General features: G+C 60.0%; 8 protein-coding genes across 8 annotated transcripts; all 8 read left to right on the forward strand.

Moving 5' to 3' along the window:
• Positions 1-86: 86 nt before the first annotated feature.
• JKF63_07916 (uncharacterized protein) lies at positions 87-674 on the forward strand (the record flags this gene model as incomplete). The annotated part of the gene is made up of 1 exon (XM_067903844.1): positions 87-674. The coding sequence occupies one exon, from the start codon at positions 87-89 to the stop codon at positions 672-674; it is 588 nt and encodes a 195-aa protein (XP_067759316.1).
• Positions 675-1,500: 826 nt separating this feature from the next.
• Positions 1,501-2,673, forward strand: JKF63_07917 (uncharacterized protein; the record flags this gene model as incomplete). The annotated part of the gene is made up of 1 exon (XM_067903845.1): positions 1,501-2,673. The coding sequence occupies one exon, from the start codon at positions 1,501-1,503 to the stop codon at positions 2,671-2,673; it is 1,173 nt and encodes a 390-aa protein (XP_067759317.1).
• Positions 2,674-3,696: 1,023 nt separating this feature from the next.
• Positions 3,697-5,442, forward strand: JKF63_07918 (uncharacterized protein; the record flags this gene model as incomplete). The annotated part of the gene is made up of 1 exon (XM_067903846.1): positions 3,697-5,442. One exon carries the CDS (start codon positions 3,697-3,699, stop codon positions 5,440-5,442), a length of 1,746 nt encoding a protein of 581 aa, XP_067759318.1.
• Positions 5,443-6,729: 1,287 nt separating this feature from the next.
• Positions 6,730-8,277, forward strand: JKF63_07919 (uncharacterized protein; the record flags this gene model as incomplete). Its single annotated transcript, XM_067903847.1, has 1 exon — positions 6,730-8,277. The coding sequence occupies one exon, from the start codon at positions 6,730-6,732 to the stop codon at positions 8,275-8,277; it is 1,548 nt and encodes a 515-aa protein (XP_067759319.1).
• A 743-nt stretch (positions 8,278-9,020) lies between these two features.
• JKF63_07920 (uncharacterized protein) lies at positions 9,021-9,320 on the forward strand (the record flags this gene model as incomplete). Its single annotated transcript, XM_067903848.1, has 1 exon — positions 9,021-9,320. One exon carries the CDS (start codon positions 9,021-9,023, stop codon positions 9,318-9,320), a length of 300 nt encoding a protein of 99 aa, XP_067759320.1.
• Positions 9,321-11,824: 2,504 nt separating this feature from the next.
• JKF63_07921 (uncharacterized protein) lies at positions 11,825-14,401 on the forward strand (the record flags this gene model as incomplete). Its single annotated transcript, XM_067903849.1, has 1 exon — positions 11,825-14,401. One exon carries the CDS (start codon positions 11,825-11,827, stop codon positions 14,399-14,401), a length of 2,577 nt encoding a protein of 858 aa, XP_067759321.1.
• Positions 14,402-15,507: 1,106 nt separating this feature from the next.
• Positions 15,508-16,152, forward strand: JKF63_07922 (uncharacterized protein; the record flags this gene model as incomplete). The annotated part of the gene is made up of 1 exon (XM_067903850.1): positions 15,508-16,152. One exon carries the CDS (start codon positions 15,508-15,510, stop codon positions 16,150-16,152), a length of 645 nt encoding a protein of 214 aa, XP_067759322.1.
• Positions 16,153-17,767: 1,615 nt separating this feature from the next.
• JKF63_07923 (uncharacterized protein) lies at positions 17,768-19,099 on the forward strand (the record flags this gene model as incomplete). Its single annotated transcript, XM_067903851.1, has 1 exon — positions 17,768-19,099. The coding sequence occupies one exon, from the start codon at positions 17,768-17,770 to the stop codon at positions 19,097-19,099; it is 1,332 nt and encodes a 443-aa protein (XP_067759323.1).
• Between the last annotated feature and the right edge of the window lie 137 nt (positions 19,100-19,236).

The raw sequence follows: 19,236 nt of genomic DNA on the forward strand, positions 1-19,236 counted from the left end.
CGTGTGCGCGTGTTGGCCCGCACAAACACTTCAACCCCCCTCCTTCCTCATTTTCAAGTCGCTGGTGTTTCCTTGACATAAAAAAAATGTTTCATCACACTGCGCGTCGCATGGCGAGCCTGTCGAGATTCACCGGGATCGAGATCGACCCGTACACGGCCAAATCGATGTTTTTGTTTGGGTTTATTGCTTCTGTCGGTTTCTTGTCTGTCTATTCCGTCAAGGAGACAAAGAGAGCGGGGCCGATTGAGTTGCCTGAGGAGTTGGAGGCACAGCGGCAGCGACATAACGATCCGCGGCGACCGCCGTGGCCACTGTTGCACCAGCGTGTTGTGTTGCTCCGGGAGGGCAAAGCTCCTCCAGAGGATATCGCGCTCATGTGGGAGCAGACGAAGCATTACTATCCTGCGGACTGGTTGATCCCACTGGAGCTCACGCAGGTGCTGAAGTACTCGAGTGGAAACTACTTACAGACTTACGTGGCCGACCCAGACGAGATGCGCAAGGAGGTACTGATGCAGCTGCTGAACGTCAAGTATGGCCGTGTCAGCGATCCCAACGGTGGGCGGGTTAACAAAGACGTCGAGGAGATCATCTCTATGGCAGTCGATGACCTGGAGAACATGGATCTGAGTCCGTCCGCTGACGCAGTGCTGATACCCACTCACACGTGATGCGTTTTTTTTTTTTTTACACCTCTGGCTGCAGCAGACAGCCGAGCGGACAGTGGGCACATACACGAAACACAACAACATCGTGGTAGGACTTGGCGCGCTGTTGTCGATAGCCGCTTTGTTGGCTCCCCCACCCCCCATTCCCACCGACTCCTCCCTCCCTTTTCTGTTGGCTGCTCGCTCTACTTTAGCATACAACTCTTCTCCATGAAATTGTGCCCGTCGACAATTTTTTTTCCGTTTCGCAGCCCCCCTTTGTTTGTTTAATGGGCGGTTGTTTGCATCTCTCTCTGTGTGTGTGTGTCTGTGTGTGTGTACATCGGACGACTTGGTGTTCCGCGTAGCGCGAGTTCGCCATGATGGCGATAGGCGCAACTCCTCTCTTCTATCACTACCGCCGCCTTTTCCTCTGTGATCAAAGTCTGGTGTCTGCTAGCCGACCGGGCTGTTTGACGACTATTCCCCTCTTCCCGCCCTGCCCTTTCTCTGATCGCTGGTGTGACACCTCCCGCCTCTCTCTGCCGCTCATCCGAATGCATCAACAGTTTCTGCGGCCTTGTGCTTCTGCCACTTCACTGTCTCCCTCCCCCCTTCCCCTGCGCGTACGCAAAGCGTACACACACACACACGCGCGCGCTTACATATTAAATAATAATAAAACACATCACCCTGCGTACAGCGCGGTGGGGGATCGCCGTAGTGCCACCGATTTTTTGGGTAACGCACGTATGTGCGTTTCGCTACCTCGGGTGTAAGGGGGTAGCTGCGCGTCTCTTTTTTTTTGTTGTGTGTGTGTGTGTCTGCTGGTACTCATTGAAGCTGTGCAATGTCGTCCCTTGTGTTGCGCCGCGACCTCTCTTTGGAGGTGCCGAGGCTGTTGGTCGGTGCGGTGCAGCCGTACCAGACACTCGCTGGGCCTGCGCTTACCACGTCCTTTCTGCGTCAGCCAGACCTCCTCCCCTTCCAACGAACTGCCTTTTCACACGCGGCCATCGCACCATTGTACTTCCACACGCTGCTGCACACCCTCGCCGAGTTTGCTGAGACACCGCGTGCCGTTCAGCATAGTCCTGTGAAGTTGCGCCACGCTCCCATGCCCAATTTCTGGGACTTAATCGGTACGCTGAACTGCTTCTACTACTCAGCCCACGCCCCGTACGGGGAGCTGGCCGGGAGCTCTGCTTTGGATGAGCATCCGGCCATGGGCGCGGTGGAGCTCGTGCGTCCTGGGCACCGCAAGGAGAGCGACGTGAAGCTGACACTCTTCAACAACGCTCACCAACCTGTGGCATCGATGCTGATGACGGGTCCGAAGGGAGGAACCACGCACCAAGCAGGTGGGGACGCCGTGGAGGATCTTCAGGACACTTCCTGTGCCTCTCCTCTCACACGAACTGCCTTCCCGTATGTCGAGCCGCCCACTGAGTTGACCACGTCGGACTGCGAAGGGCTTTCTGCCGTCATGATCGGTGGTACACAGGTATACGGCGGTCTATACGGTAGCCTGATGCCAATGGAAGGTAGTGGCGGCTTTGGGCAGCGCGCCTGTTATAGGGTAGAGAATGTGGCCGTGTCCTCACTATCTCCAGATGACCCTGGCCAGGTCAGCGTGGCAGAGGAGGCCGCTGACGACAACGCGGCCTCGTCATCGGAGTCCATTGCCATGCCACCCTGGGTTCTCTATGATTGTGTTCAGCGCTTCTTTTTTAGACTCCACAGCAGCGGCGTCTTCGGTGGTGATGCGGCAATTGCGCCGGGGGAGGGCTGGCGGGTCTCAGCTCATCACGTCATTCAAACCGGGGATGCGGTCTTCGGCGTTCCTGTGGAGGTTGTCTGCGCAGTTCCGCGTGTGTACATCAACTATCGATTGCCACCGTGGCGGCATCAGTTAGGGCTTCCTGCGGTGAACAACGCCACCGCGTGCGTGTGTCTGCGCTGTGAGACGCGACAGGATGGCCGGCTCGTTTCTACTGGTGTGTACTTCTTTTGTCGGTCTTAAAATTTGCGTTTTCCCTTTTTTTTCGTGTTGGTGGTGGTGGGGAGAGGAGGGGAGGGGAGAGGAGAGATGATGAGAATGGGGGGGGGGGCGGGGGTGGTGTGTGGGCCATCTGGCAGCGTGAGATACCCCCATTTTTGCTTCATTGACGAATCCCTCTCTCCTTTGTTGCTCTTGCCATGTCGACAAACGTCCGCTGCACTCTCCCTCCTTCACCCCTCCCTCTGTCTTATTAAAAAAGAGTTGCCTAGTATAGGCTCACATCTTCACTGTCTGCACTGCTCCCTCTCTTCTGCACCGCGTACACCAATGGATATCGCACAGGGAGGGGGGGAGCCCTACCGTACCCAGGCAAAAACGTTTATCCAGTGTGTGTGTGTGCGCGCATTTCTCTTGGGATGCACAAGCGAATAAATTCTGGCAACTCTCCAATCATTGGTGAGGCCGAAGTCGTACCTTTTTCCTCCTGCCCCCTGGCCCCTGTCCTCTCTTCCCCTCCCCCCCTCTGTCCCCCTTGTCGCTTCCCTCGTCGTCATCACAGCGCAACGTCTCGGTTCTAATAGGGGGAGGGGTGCGCACTTTTCTGTAGCGGTGTAGGGGCCATCCGCGAGCTGCACTCCCTTCCTTCCTCCCTCACTCCCCCCCCCCCACACACACACACCGATGCTTACGCGTTCTCTGCCCCCTTCCCCTTTTCCGTCTTTTTATCTGTCCTCTCGTCCCCCGCCTCAACTCTTCTTTCCCATTCGGGTTTTCACACACACACATATATACACAGGTATGCACAGGACTGCCCAGTTGGTGATCTGCTCGGTTGTCCCAGCTCTCGCACTCCTGCTGCATGCCTCTACATCTTTGAGCCTCTCTCTACCCAGGGACGTCTGCTTAGCTGTTCTTCCTCCTGCCCTCCCTTTGTGTGTTTGTCTGTGTGTCTGTGCCACTGTTGCGCGTGTGTGCATCGAGCAGCGAGTACACCGGAGACGGTGATAATTTAGGTGCTTGGCTAGGCAGTCTGCTGGTGCCCCAATGCCGAAGCGAAAGAAGGGTTGCGGGCGAGGGACGGTTGTGAAAAATACGTGGGATGTGTCCGACTCGCCAGCGGCTGCCCCTGGAGGGCGTAGCGGCGGCGCACATGAACGTCCGTCCATCGCTACCACCGCGGCGACTTATCGCCGCCCGAGACCGGTGCGGCGCGTCGACCCCTCTGTGCTGAGGCGTGCGTTCATGCTGCAGAACTTTCAGTTCATCCTTCGTGCCGACCTGCTGACGCTCACGTCCACGCAGGGACTACCGCAGGGCCAGCGTCGGCTGCTGGAGTGCATGCAGGCGAGCGACAATCTTGTGCCGTGGGAGACGGTGCACTCCGTCGTCATGCGGACCACTCCCGAGGAGTTTCAGTGTCCCATCTGCATGGACATGCCGACAGCACCGCGCATCACGGAGTGCGGCCACGTCTACTGCCTCCCGTGTGTCCTGCAATACATAAGCTTTCGAAAGGCGGCCGGCGCGCCGCGGACGTGCCCGATATGTCACGATCTTCTCATCCCCTACACACTACGCCCGTGCGTGTTGCAGCCGGCGCCACCGCGGAAGGCCGGGGTGGAAGCTCGCTTTGACCTCTTCAAGCGACACCGCCGCTCGTGCGTACTGCGCCGCTTTGACGACCCCTTTCTCTCGTCGCCGCCGCCCTCCGGGAAGGCCGCTGTGATTCACCTCCCGGCCTACATGGAGCCGACGTCGTGCCAGAGTCGGTACGTGATGGCGACCCCTCAGTATGAGGCGGAGCAGCGCTATGCGGACGGCGCCAGTATTTCGGAGCGGATGCGCGAGCTGGAGCAGCTGACGCAGCCGCTGAGCGAGTCTGACGCGGAGGTGGGGCGATTCTTGCTTGAGGCGCTGAACGAGGTAGCTAAGGAGCCGAAGGGCTTGGCGCCGTCGATGCTGCGCAGCTCGCCGCCCCTTGCACCATGCCCTGTCAGCTCTGCTCCGGAGGACGAGGGCGCGTACTTCGAGCTGTACGCTGACGGAGAAGGGCAGCCGTACTACCTCCATATGTTGACGGTGAGGATGCTGAAGCACGACGCGAAATTGCGCCACACGCCACTGCCGGTCACAGTCACTGGCGTGATTGAGGAGGTGGTCACGATGGTGCAGACGGAGGAGACGCGCCACGTCTACAAGGTCTTCTCGCACATCCCCCTGCATGGCACGATTAAGCTCTGCGTTGTGAATGTGGATCGGCTCGTCCTGCCGGAGACTCGCGCTGCATTTGCCTCCACGCTGCAGAAGATGGCAAACGACAGGGCGCGGCGCCGACGCCACGACGACCTCGCCGCCAGCGAGGATGTTTCGTGGAAGCAGTACTTGATGAGGTACAGCAGCCACAGCGGCACCCACGGCGGGGACGGCTGGGGCTTCTCGCCAGACATGGCGCCGTCCGACTTCTCCATCGACATGGAGAGTCTGCCGTGCCTGCAGCTCCCCTCCACGGGCTCTACGGGCAGCGACCGTGGGTTACCGCCCAGCACGCTCGACACGCGGCAACGTGCCACCAAGCGACAGGACCTGCAGTCGCTGCTGGCCAACTCGGTGGAGTCGCCCCTGTCACACGACAACACAGCAGAGGCGGCGGCCGGCACCCCGAAGCGCAGCTCTACCGCCGCCTACTCGGCCGGCTGCTGGGCCCAGGGGAGCGCAGCCAAACTATTCGCCAGGGCGGAGAGGAGGTCGACCGTATCGACGTGGGGTGGACACGTGTTCACCCCCAAGTAGTCGCCTCCCTCTGAGGTGGGAGGGGGATCTCTCTCACTGCTAGCGCCCCTGCGCGTCATTCTGTGTCTGCATGTTGTGCGCCGTTGGTAACCCCAGCGGTACACCCGAAAGCGTGCGCGCACACAGCGGCGCATGTGAGTGCGTAGTTGGACCAGCATCACGTGCGTGGTGTCATATGTAGCGTCCACTGCTCTGGGGTTATCTGTAGGGAATCGTGTGGGATGGGAATAGAGCAGGGCAGAGAGGGGGAAAGAGCGATCGATGCCACGCAGCGGCCCCTGTTGTTGTCACATCGGTGTCCGATCTCCTTTCATATAACCATCGTTTTTCGCACCGTGTGTTTATATATGTATCAGGTCCCCCCCTCTTTCTCGCGTCGTCTCGCTCTTTGCGCAAACAGCGGGACCTCCCCCGCTACACACACACACACACACAAGCACACATACACAAGCACGCACACGTGTGTGTGTGTCGGGAGGGTCTCTCTCCGATTTTCACTCAAGGCCGCCCTAGGTGGCGGCGTAGCGTGTAGTGCAGCGCATTCATCCATCAGCCCGCCTGCTTGTCTGTCTGTGCAGAAACGATACGCTCACTGGTACTTCTGACTGCACCGGTTCATTGCCGAGATATGTGCACGCAGCTCAATCTACGAGCTTTTTCGCGTACATCCTTGTCGCTCGACTGTGGTTGTAGCTCTCCCATGTAGGCGCTGCTTTGGGGAGGAGGGGGGGGAGCGTGGTTGTGAATGTGTGTGCGCGTGTGCGTGCCTGTATGCATGAGGACACCGACCCCCTGGCATGCGTCACTTGGCCCCCTCTACTCAGAACCACACACTCCTCCATTCAAAGACCGCGTGCATGGGTGTGGGTTGCTGAGCCTGTGTACGTTTTCTCCCACCCCCTATCATCCCCCCTTGCGTCTCCTCCATCTCGGCATTGCTCTGTGAGGGGGCCCGCTGCTGCTGCTGCTGCTGTTCTTCAAGGCAGAAGACGACGGGACATTGCAGTCCCCCTTCCCTTCCCTTCGCCTCCCCATAGAAATCACAGCGTACATTCCTGCGAAATACCTCCCAAGTTAATACGAAGAGAGGCACACATACGTTGTGCGTGATCCCACCAGTGGACGCATCGATCTCAGTGTACCGCGGCTACTTGGCGTTCTGCTCACAGAGCGTCGTGCGCAGCTCCCCGGTGGCTGCACTTGGTGACCGCTAGCGCTGCGGGTTACCCCTCCTTTTTTCGTATATTCTTTCTCGGTTTGACTTCGGGGGAGAGGGCATTCGAACGCATGTGGAGAGCGGAAGAGAACATATTTGTGCACACGAGGCCCGCGCGGCTCGACACGCGGTACTGCCACACGAGCGGCGGGACAAGGACACCGCCTGCAGGCATGCTGGTGCCGCCACGGTGGTTCCATGTCCCCGGGAGCGGTGCACAGGATGCGCAGGCACCGACAGAGGGCCTCGTCACGTCCACTCATCTGCCCTGCTCGCTGCTACAGCAGGGCAGCTCGTTGCTCGATCACCGCGATGCTGCTGACGATTCTTCACATGGGCTGGGGCTGGACGGCCGCGACGCTGGCGGGGGTTGCTGGGGCATGGCTGAGCCCTCCAAGGTGACACCCCAGAAGCTGCCTTCCGCCTCACAAAGCGGCATAGACACGCATTGCACTCCCACGATGGGAATCCACTACCACAATCCGCATGTGCGCCCCACGCACGACATCGGCACAGACGAGACGTCGTCTGCAGAGGTGAGCCGCCTGCTGCGTCACTACCGAGAGGAGAACGTGCGACTGCGCGAGCAGCTGAGGGCAAATGAGTTGCACGAGGCGCACATCATGACGAAGCTCGAGGAGGTAAGTCACAAGTGTGCACGTCTGCAGCTGGCATGGCAACGTGCTTCCAGTGACACACCGAGCGCGCTGTTCCAGAGCGTAGACGACAACGTGTGTGGCGTGCCACGTGCGGGCGATGGCAGCGGAAAGGTCCAGGATACGCTGCAGTCGCGTCTCGCGCAGCGTGAGGCTGAGGTGCGCGAGTTGCAGGGGCGAGTAGAGGCGTACCGGGAGGCATTGCAGCGCTCTCGAGCCTACGCGGCACTGTTGGAAGGGGGGCGGCAGCCAGCTTCTGCACACGCCACTTGCACTACAGGCAGCAGTAGCACTGCTAGCGCCTCGCCCACATCACTCCACCTGCTCCTCTTGCAGTCCCTGAACGCTGCCGATTACCTCGTGAAGGTGTTCAACGCGCTCCAGCACTGTCACTCCACACGGCACGATGGTGCCGATGGGGGTGCGGGTGGCTGTTGCTGTCGCAGCCTGCACGACTGCAAACTGCGCTGCCTGGAGGCAGCCATGAGGGGTGCACCCATCAGTCGCGAGCTGCTGGAGCTGGAGGATGGGCCGGAGAACGACACGGTTGCTGCGAACACGGAGACGGCAGTCGCGGTGCGAGAGGAGTTGTTTTACTGCGAGGCTGTTGCTGTCCGTCTGGCGGCATCGCTGCTGGGCCGCGAGAGCTTTGCTGATGACGACGCTGCCCCGTTTGTCAGAACACTCACCAGCGCGTCATCAGAGAAAGCCCTGTCCGCGTCGCCACCCGCTGCACTTCGCTCACGAACCGCGCTTGATGCCACTGAACTCGCTGCAGTCGCGAATGAAGCCGCAGGAGCAGCGTCAGGCACTGACGACGACGGCGAAGAGTGCGCCAGGAGGGGTGAGGTAAACACGGAGGAGAATGGGCATGGCACCGTGCTGTGCGCGGCTACCGTACGCGAGCCCCGGCGCCGCCCTCCACGATGCCGTCCCGATATTGGCGACTGCGAGGTGCAGTAGTGTACGGACTGGAGGGGGCTCTGGTGACAGCGATGGTGGTGGGTGGGTTAGGGCCTGTGTGTGCGTGCGTGTGCAGTGCAGAGCTCTCGGACCTCTCATTGTTGTCTGTCTGTATCTCCCCCCTCCCACAATTAGTCACTACCCACCTTCCGTTGGGTTTCAGAGTATTTGAGCAGGCGTGCGCTGAGCCGTCACGTCTTTGGGGAACGGGGGAAGGGGCACACGTTGGCTAGAAGCCCGAACAGGGCGCTTGCTCGTAGAGAGCGCTTGCGCTGTAGGACGACTCATCTCAACCCCAGCCTTTTTTCCCCTCTCCGCTTGTATGCGTGCGTATGTGAAAATGTACGTGTCTTTCTTCCTTTCTTTGTGTGTGTCGCTCTTACGAATCGCTCTTTAGCGCCGTTCTGTATCCTGCTCCTGATCTTTCTCCACACCTCTGCTCCACCCCACCCATCATCTCCATCATCTCCATCGTTCCCGATGCTTCTGTCATTCAACTCTTTCCCTCCCTCTCTCTCCTTGATATCATGACGACACGCAACCTACACTCACAAAAATTTGCTGCCGGCGGTGCGCCAACTCACAAGTGTAGTGAAGCACCTCATTTCTCTCCCATACAAATACGAGTTGGCCGCTTAGGCGCCGTTTCGGATTTACGCTGTCTCTTGTCCCCGTGTGCACGTCTGTCCGTGTGTGCGCCCCCCACCCCTCTTCATTGAGTCTGCCGTCACTCCCCATTCATCATGTCCCAGCAGCTCGCTTTCCACGACGTGTCGAATGACGCCATTCAGCACATGCAGGCCAGCGAGGCGCTGCAGAAGCACCTCGAGAATGCCCAACTGGCGCACCGCGTGTGTGTCGCCAAGGCGCTGAAAGCGGACGAGCCGCCGGTGGACAAGTGCGCACTGACCTGGGGTGAGGTGGTGATGCGCTACAACCAGTGGTCTGAGTACCGCCCGGCATTCCAGGATAGCGACGCGCGGAAGAAGTACTCCCAATACTGGACCAAGAAGCGTCAGGCCGCCGACGACAGCAGTCTGTAACAGTAAACTGATCTGTGTTTGCGTATGTGCGTGTGTGCGCATGAGTCTGTGGAGGGGGGGGGTCTAGGCATGAACGCACCTGCCCTCGTCCTTCTGCGTGTCCGCAAGCTGTGCATTCACTTGTGCGTCTCCCCCTCTGTGTGTGAGCTCTGCTCGCCTTCACGTTCAGGGCAAGTCTCCTCACACCCGCACTCCGTGGAGGTGGGGACGGAGGCGAGGCCCAGGAAGCCCGAGTGGGGGAGGGGGTAGAGCGCGAGGACGAGAAGGGAAGGGCCCTCGGCGTCTTTTCTGTAGAGCTGTGTGATGATGGGGCCAGTGGACCCCACCACTGGCGCGTAGTGTGCACGTGTGTGTGTGTGTGTTTTAGGATTGAGACATCTAGTTGTTGTGTGACACCGCCTCTTTTCTCTCCCTCTCTTCACCTCCCCTCCCTCTCTCCACGATGTATGCAGATACGCACAGCGCTCACATATACACATGTCATGCATGCTCTAATGGATTTTACCCTCCGTGTGTGTGTGTGTGTGGGTGTGTCGATTTGTGCACACATGGGACGATGGCCGCCGCGATCAGAAGAGAAAGGAAGCGGCACCGGCTAGGCATAGGGATGTGATTGTTGTGCGCCTCGCCCCCCACCCCCCACCCCCTATCTGCATTGGGTTGGCGTGTGCGGGTGCAGGGGTGGGTGAGTGCGTATGTAAGTGTGTATGTGTGTGTGTATGTGTGGGGGAGTTTCTCTACATAGCTCTCCCCGTATCGTGATGGGGCACAGACAAACAGAAAACTGATAAAGCGTGATATACAGCCGCAGCAGGGAAAAGGGGGGAGACAACATGTAATGCTGCGTGGCTCCGTCATCCGGTGCGCTTCACTGTGTTGGTGTGTAACGTCCGCCCCCCCATGTAGGGGTTTGGTGTTCCCTTTGTGTGTGGGGTGCGCCTTGGAGTGTGTGTGAAGTGAGGGGGTGTCACCGCAGTGTCGGAGTGCTCCGCCCTCAATCTATACCTGCGCATGTTTGCGACGTGTGTGTGTGTATGTGTGTGCATCTGCGTTGGTTTCTTTTGCTCGAGGCGCCTCAGCCCCCTCATTTTTTAACCCCCTTTTCCATGTTTCTTTATTTACACACACAAACACACACAAACACACACACACGCACACACACGTCACAGACATGACGGCCACGGCTGTCCGCTGGTGGCGGGTGTGTCGATGTGCATGTGATATGCCTCTTCATGTGCGCGGCAAGGACTACCGCGTCCTGCTCTCCGGCGTCAAATATGGCGGACTTCTTTACAGCTGTCACCACCAGTATCAGCATTTGTACCGATTGCTACATCATTGTCTGGGTCGAAGGCAGTGATAAGCCCGTGTACGCTTGCACCGCCCCTCTGCTCCCTAGTTGGCCCTGCGCGTCCAAGTCATCGGAAGCGGCCGCGGTTCCAGCGGTGGACGTCGTGATGCTAAGGCGCTTCTTCTCCGCTCTCGCCCTCCTCTCGTGCTCGCCGCCGCGGACGGCAACGGCAAAGAGCAGGACATGCGAGCCTCGAGCCGCGCGGCAACACGGCTTTCCCTTCACGCGGGATACCACCAAACTGCTGCGCACAGCTCTTCCGCAGGGCTTAGTGAGCGCATACGGCGCATCGTCGCTTTATTACTGCGTCGCTGTGCTGGCCCCAGGCACTGTTGCTGCACTGGCCAATCGGCTGCTCGCCTGGCTGGCCTGTGGTGTGCTGGCAGCGCTTCCCCTTGGCGCTGGCAACGGTGGTGGTGCGGTGGCGCTAATTACGACCAGCGTTGGATATGTGGGACCTCACGTAGCGCTCTACCAAGTAGTACTTGCCCATTCCCATCATCCGCCCCGTGGCACCGCTGTTCACAGCGCTGCTTCGTATCTCCACTACGTGACCACCAGCGACGTTGCTGCTTGTGGTAGGACTCCTTGGCATCTTGATGCTCTGCGCAGCGTTTGGACATGATGTGTTTCCTGTGACGTACACACTCACTTGCCCGTTTCCGGGCACACTTCAAAGCAAACCAGCTATACCTACATGTGTGTAATGCGTACGCGTGTGGCCTGCGCGGCTGGCGCGATGGACGATGCACCGCGAATGCGTTTCTCTCGGGCGCCTTCTCGTTTCACCCGGCTGCTCTCTCTCTTGCCCCCTTCCCTGCGGTGTGGTGTGGCCGGCAGTTTTCTTGTTCTGCCTCCCCACGCTTTCGTCTTCCTCCTCCTCCTCCTCCACTGACACGTGCATACTTCACAGACGTCGATATTGAGAGGGACTCGCACGCAGAGCACATCCGTACCCCCCACCCCCCCACCCCCCCACCCCACCACCACACCCTCCCTCTTTTCCCATCCTCTGGAGGGTTCCACTGCGCGCGGGTGAAAAAAAAGGGCGCGCGTGCAACACATCAGAGCGTCATTTTGGATTTTTACCTTTTTTGTGTGTGTTTTCTCTGGTGTGTTCCGTTTCTCCAACAGCGGGGGTGATGACAGCATTATGCGAGGCGCGTCATCAGTCCAACTCGAGCGGTTGCCAAGCCCAGCAGATGGCGGCGTGGACAGTCTGCACGGGGATGACACTGGGGCAGAGACGGCGAGGCAGAGGAGCACTGTCAGCACCACGACGTTGTTTCTAGCGCTGCCTTGGCTCGCCTGCACCGTGTGCCTGGTCGCTGTTGTCCTTTATGTGAACATCGACACCTTCTCTGTCTGGGGCACATTGATGTCCATGCCGGGTAGCACCGCGGGGGATGTGTCAGCGCTTCACCGTGACATGGCCCGCTACACCGTCCTCGTCGTAAGTCTTGTTCTCCTGACGGCACACTTGGCCGTTTCATTCTGCTTCTTTCGTCGTGCCTATCACGTTTTGTGGGACGTGCAGATGTCTCTCGTGGAGCTGTCCTTCATGGTGGATATGATCCGTGCACACCGCCACAGTACCTCTTTTTTTGTGGACTGCGTGGAGCGTGCGCGACGCGTAAGCGAATCGATGCGGTACTGGGTGAAAGAATTCTCGGGATTCAAAGAGATCTGCGCCGCGGAGTTGGCTGTGAACCAAGTGACGCTGCGACTCATGACCTGCCCCTCGGATGGTGTACAGCGACAGGGGCCGCCTGGTGACACGCGCTCGCTGTGTATCGGCTCAGGGGCATCTTCGCCGGTGCAGATGACTCGCAGTAGCCGTTTGGCACCGGACATTAACGCAGCCGCTTCTCGGCTTCATTTGGATGCAGCCTGGTCACAGCACGCGCAATCGGCGCGCACAGATAGCGCCCATGCAGACAGCGGACCCAGTCGGCATCTGGCTTGCCATCAGAGTGGCTCTCGCCGCTCGCTGTCGGTCACCACAGAAACGGGCATCACACCGATGGCTCACCAAGTAACGCTAAAGCGGCGCCACGTTGCGCTTCTCCTCCTGAGCTTTCTTACTTACCGGGAACTTGTGCGTGTAGAGGCCGAGGAGACGCGACAGATCTCTCGCGATTTCATTGCAGCTGTCAACATGTGCGCTCAGCAGTACAAGGCGTGCATAGTTGAGCTCTACAGTGACCGCGCCATCCTGTCGTGGAACGCATTCTTCGAGTCCGCTGGCAATTATGCCCAGACTTGCGTGCAGTGCGGAGAGTGCTTTCATGATCGGTTTGTACGCAGGTTCTCTCCGGAGAACGGTGCGTACTTCTTCAGCACTGCCGGCTACGCGGGTCACGTTGTCTGCGGCACAACGACGGAAAGGTCGCTCTTGCTCCATGGTCAGCCCGTGTCGATGCTGCGTGGGCTCCCGACTCTACTCGAGATGCGCTACTGCGCATTTGTGTGGCTTGGCACCCCACCACCGGCGTGCTCCAATTCGCCCATGCCCTGGATCAGAATTGGCGCCGTGCAGACCAACGCAGACTTCTCGCTTGATCTGCACGCCATGCAGCGTACATCGACAGAATCGCTGCCAGTAGCCATGGTGTGGCACATGCCCCAGTGGCCAGTGTTCGGCAACGAGCGCGCCGTCAGCGCAGAGGTACCGGCGAATGACATTGCCACAGCGCTAAAGCAGGACGGGGACGCTGTGCCGATCTCGCCTGCGAACGCCACTGCTGCGGCTGCTGACAGCCTTGCCGCTGCCGCTCCACTATCCAAACCATTGTCTCCGCACAGCAGCCGCGGAGCTGGTACGCTGAACGAAACCTTCTACGATCGTAGCCACAATTTCTACCAGCTTTCCAACACGGTGCTTGGGGAGTCCAAGTCGTGCGTCGTACGCCTCGCTATCTCCGATACAGGAAACTTCGTGGCCGTCAAGGAAATCAAGATTGAACGGGAGGACGTCAAGCCCATTCGGCGGCGTCGGTATCAGCGAGAGAATCGTATCATCGTCACGCGCGGCAAGAAGCCACAGTGGATGAGTGAGGTGGAGATCATGGAGCGGCATCGACACACATGCATCGTTGCTTACATCTCTTTTGTGGAGACGGAGGACAGACTTCGCATCGTCATGGAGTACGTGGGCGGCGGCAGCTTGCTCAAATTCGCGTCTTGCCACCGCCATGTAGAGGAGGGGAGGGGGGAGGGAGGGCGGACGCCAATGGCGGTCCTGCTGCGCCACGTCGTGGAGGGGCTGAAGTTTCTGCATCACAAAGGCATCGTGCACGGTGACATCAAACCGCAGAATGTTCTCGTTCCCGACTCGGGGCCGTGCAAGATAGCAGACTTCGGCATCTCTCGCAGGGCCACCACAGCTGTTACCAGCGGGATTGAAGGAACCCCATTTTACATGGCACCGGAGGCGACGCGCGGGGAAGTCACGGCGGCGTGCGACATTTGGAGTTTTGGCATCATGATGGCCCAGGTGCTCACTGGTCGCCTACCATATGATGCTTCTGTGCGTGACTACTACTTGGTGAGTCAGTTCATGAACCACAACGACGTCGAACGTGCGTTGTGCGCACCCATCGGTCAACCCGCTCTCGATGTTTTTCTCGCATGCACCCAATACGACCCCGCCAAACGTAAAACAGCCAAAGCCCTGTTGAAGATGCCCTACTTCACTCTCCACCCCGACGGGAGTACCCGTGATGCCTAACGTGAGAGCCGCAGAAGGCAGGCCAACAAGTGTTCGCCTCCTCCCCTCCTCTCCTCTCAGTCCTTTGCCGTGCCGCGGTGACTGACAGTGATCGGTGCCGGATCGCCATAGCATCGTCTCCATCCCTTGGCTCCCCCGTGCTTCTTCCCTCACATGGTCACCGAAGCCGCCTTTGGACGCAGAAGAGCGAGAGTGCTGAACATGGGCAGTGCCCATCCTCTCCCCCTACTCCCCTGCCCACAGTGCGCTATAACGTTGTCTTATTCAGAGAGAGAGAGGTAGCCAAACCATCCTGGGTTGTGAACCCAAGGTCACCCCGCCTGTTCCCCCCCCCCCCCTCCCCCTCCCCACCATCGTCGGCCTATTAACCCTTCAAGAAGCCTCCATACCCCGTCCCTCTCGCCACACCCCTCTTCCTCTCCGCACCAGCCGACTCGCCATTTCTTCCGCCCCTTTCGCTGATCCCCTCCCCTCCCTCCCCTCTCTGTTCTCCTTAGCTGCAATGATGTGAAAGGAAGACTTCAACTGCGGTTGCTTCGCTTTGTGCCGCTGTGCGTTTTCGTTGTGATGCGTGCTGGTCGCGTGGCGCAGGGGTGTGTGTCGCCACGGATGCGGTGCGCGCGTGTGCTCCTTTGTCCGCGAACCCCCCCTCTCCCCCTTCCCTCTCTCCCTCCCAGCCTGCTTGGTTCCTCTCTTCACACACACACCGCGGCTGGTCAATGGTCTTTATCCGCCGTCACCGCCACATGCGACCTGCGCCGCGCCCCTCCGCGCGCAAGCGCGGCGGCGGCGTGCTGCCTCGCATGCCATGCGGCGCACACGAGAAGGCCCAGTCGTGCGTACGCACCTCTCCACGGCTGCCCCCCCCCTCCCTACCCCTTCCTCCCTCTCCTTTCCACGTTCTCTCCTGCCCACACCACCGCCCTTCTCTCTGCGCTCGTTTGCCACTACACGTGCACGACGTGGCGCTCTTCTGCTTTTTGCGCCGCGTGGACGTGGACCCTCGCTGCCACAAACGCTGCCCCACAGTTCTCCACCACACATTTTGTGCTTCCCTGCACTTGTCACCCACTCCCCAAGATCGGATTGTAAGTACACACATCACCATGCGCGAGATCGTTTCCTGCCAGGCCGGCCAGTGCGGCAACCAGATCGGCTCAAAGTTCTGGGAGGTCATCAGCGACGAGCACGGCGTTGACCCGACTGGCACGTACCAGGGCGACTCGGATTTGCAGCTCGAGCGCATCAACGTTTACTTCGATGAGGCCACCGGCGGCCGCTACGTGCCCCGCGCGGTGCTGATGGACCTCGAGCCGGGCACCATGGACTCCGTCCGCGCCGGCCCGTACGGCCAGCTGTTCCGCCCGGACAACTTCATTTTTGGTCAGTCCGGCGCTGGCAACAACTGGGCCAAGGGCCACTACACCGAGGGCGCGGAGCTGATCGACTCCGTGCTTGATGTTTGCCGCAAGGAGGCGGAGAGCTGCGACTGCCTGCAGGGCTTCCAGCTGTCTCACTCCCTCGGTGGCGGCACGGGCTCCGGCATGGGCACCCTGCTCATCTCCAAGCTCCGCGAAGAGTACCCGGACCGGATCATGATGACCTTCTCCGTTATCCCGTCCCCCGCGTGTCGGATACCGTCGTTGAGCCGTACAACACAACCCTATCTGTGCACCAGCTCGTGGAGAACTCCGACGAGTCGATGTGCATTGATAACGAGGCGCTGTACGACATTTGCTTTCGTACGCTGAAGCTGACGACGCCGACGTTCGGTGACCTGAACCACCTGGTGGCCGCTGTGATGTCCGGCGTGACCTGCTGCCTGCGCTTCCCTGGTCAGTTGAACTCTGACCTGCGCAAGCTTGCCGTGAACCTGGTGCCGTTCCCGCGTCTGCACTTCTTCATGATGGGCTTCGCGCCGCTGACCAGCCGCGGCTCGCAGCAGTACCGGGGCCTGTCCGTTGCGGAGCTGACGCAGCAGATGTTCGACGCCAAGAACATGATGCAGGCTGCCGACCCGCGCCACGGCCGCTACCTCACCGCGTCTGCGCTGTTCCGCGGCCGCATGTCGACCAAGGAGGTCGATGAGCAGATGCTGAACGTGCAGAACAAGAACTCCAGCTACTTCATCGAGTGGATCCCGAACAACATCAAGTCTTCCATCTGCGATATCCCGCCCAAGGGCCTCAAGATGTCCGTCACCTTCATCGGCAACAACACCTGCATTCAGGAGATGTTCCGCCGCGTTGGTGAGCAGTTCACCGGCATGTTCCGCCGCAAGGCCTTCCTCCACTGGTACACGGGTGAGGGCATGGACGAGATGGAGTTCACCGAGGCCGAGTCCAACATGAACGACCTCGTGTCCGAGTACCAGCAGTACCAGGACGCCACCGTCGAGGAGGAGGGTGAGTACGACGAGGAGGAGGAGGCCTACTAGAGAGTGGCTGTACGTGTGCGCGTGTGTTGGTGCGTAGCGCGCTCGCTGCCTCTGCGTCCCGCCACCCCCGCTCTCCACCGCTCGGTGTGTGTCGCCTGCACTCGTTCCCTTAGCGCCTTTTCTATGTTCATCATTTACCTGTACACCGCTTTGGGCTCGTTTTCCTTTCCTTTTTCTTTTGTGAGTGGGTGGGGCGTGTGGGAGGAGAGGAGAAGGTGTGTGTGTGTGTGTGTGTGCCGGGCGGGCCGCGTGTGTGTGTGTGCGCGTGCGCACGTGAGCCCCGTCCCTCCCCCTCTCCCCCTCCCTCCCCTCTCTGTTCTCCTTAGCTGCAATGATGTGAAAGGAAGACTTCAACTGCGGTTGCTTCGCTTTGTGCCGCTGTGCGTTTTCGTTGTGATGCGTGCTGGTCGCGTGGCGCAGGGGTGTGTGTCGCCACGGATGCGGTGCGCGCGTGTGCTCCTTTGTCCGCGAACCCCCCCCCCCCTTCCCTCTCTCCCTCCCAGCCTGCTTGGTTCCTCTCTTCACACACACACCGCGGCTGGTCAATGGTCTTTATCCGCCGTCACCGCCACATGCGACCTGCGCCGCGCCCCTCCGCGCGCGAGCGCGGCGGCGGCGTGCTGCCTCGCATGCCATGCGGCGCACACGAGAAGGCCCAGTCGTGCGTACGCACCTCTCCACGGCTGCCCCCCTCCCTACCCCTTCCTCCCTCTCCTTTCCACGTTCTCTCCTGCCCACACCACCGCCCTTCTCTCTGCGCTCGTTTGCCACTACACGTGCACGACGTGGCGCTCTTCTGCTTTTTGCGCCGCGTGGACGTGGACCCTCGCTGCCACAAACGCTGCCCCACAGTTCTCCACCACACATTTTGTGCTTCCCTGCACTTGTCACCCACTCCCCAAGATCGGATTGTAAGTACACACATCACCATGCGCGAGATCGTTTCCTGCCAGGCCGGCCAGTGCGGCAACCAGATCGGCTCAAAGTTCTGGGAGGTCATCAGCGACGAGCACGGCGTTGACCCGACTGGCACGTACCAGGGCGACTCGGATTTGCAGCTCGAGCGCATCAACGTTTACTTCGATGAGGCCACCGGCGGCCGCTACGTGCCCCGCGCGGTGCTGATGGACCTCGAGCCGGGCACCATGGACTCCGTCCGCGCCGGCCCGTACGGCCAGCTGTTCCGCCCGGACAACTTCATTTTTGGTCAGTCCGGCGCTGGCAACAACTGGGCCAAGGGCCACTACACCGAGGGCGCGGAGCTGATCGACTCCGTGCTTGATGTTTGCCGCAAGGAGGCGGAGAGCTGCGACTGCCTGCAGGGCTTCCAGCTGTCTCACTCCCTCGGTGGCGGCACGGGCTCCGGCATGGGCACCCTGCTCATCTCCAAGCTCCGCGAAGAGTACCCGGACCGGATCATGATGACCTTCTCCGTTATCCCGTCCCCCCGCGTGTCGGATACCGTCGTTGAGCCGTACAACACAACCCTATCTGTGCACCAGCTCGTGGAGAACTCCGACGAGTCGATGTGCATTGATAACGAGGCGCTGTACGACATTTGCTTTCGTACGCTGAAGCTGACGACGCCGACGTTCGGTGACCTGAACCACCTGGTGGCCGCTGTGATGTCCGGCGTGACCTGCTGCCTGCGCTTCCCTGGTCAGTTGAACTCTGACCTGCGCAAGCTTGCCGTGAACCTGGTGCCGTTCCCGCGTCTGCACTTCTTCATGATGGGCTTCGCGCCGCTGACCAGCCGCGGCTCGCAGCAGTACCGGGGCCTGTCCGTTGCGGAGCTGACGCAGCAGATGTTCGACGCCAAGAACATGATGCAGGCTGCCGACCCGCGCCACGGCCGCTACCTCACCGCGTCTGCGCTGTTCCGCGGCCGCATGTCGACCAAGGAGGTCGATGAGCAGATGCTGAACGTGCAGAACAAGAACTCCAGCTACTTCATCGAGTGGATCCCGAACAACATCAAGTCTTCCATCTGCGATATCCCGCCCAAGGGCCTCAAGATGTCCGTCACCTTCATCGGCAACAACACCTGCATTCAGGAGATGTTCCGCCGCGTTGGTGAGCAGTTCACCGGCATGTTCCGCCGCAAGGCCTTCCTCCACTGGTACACGGGTGAGGGCATGGACGAGATGGAGTTCACCGAGGCCGAGTCCAACATGAACGACCTCGTGTCCGAGTACCAGCAGTACCAGGACGCCACCGTCGAGGAGGAGGGTGAGTACGACGAGGAGGAGGAGGCCTACTAGAGAGTGGCTGTACGTGTGCGCGTGTGTTGGTGCGTAGCGCGCTCGCTGCCTCTGCGTCCCGCCACCCCCCCGCTCTCCACCGCTCGGTGTGTGTCGCCTGCACTCGTTCCCTTAGCGCCTTTTCTATGTTCATCATT

Source organism: Porcisia hertigi, chromosome 8 (genome assembly GCF_017918235.1).
Source record: "Porcisia hertigi strain C119 chromosome 8, whole genome shotgun sequence".
Classification (NCBI taxonomy): Eukaryota; Euglenozoa; class Kinetoplastea; order Trypanosomatida; family Trypanosomatidae; genus Porcisia; species Porcisia hertigi.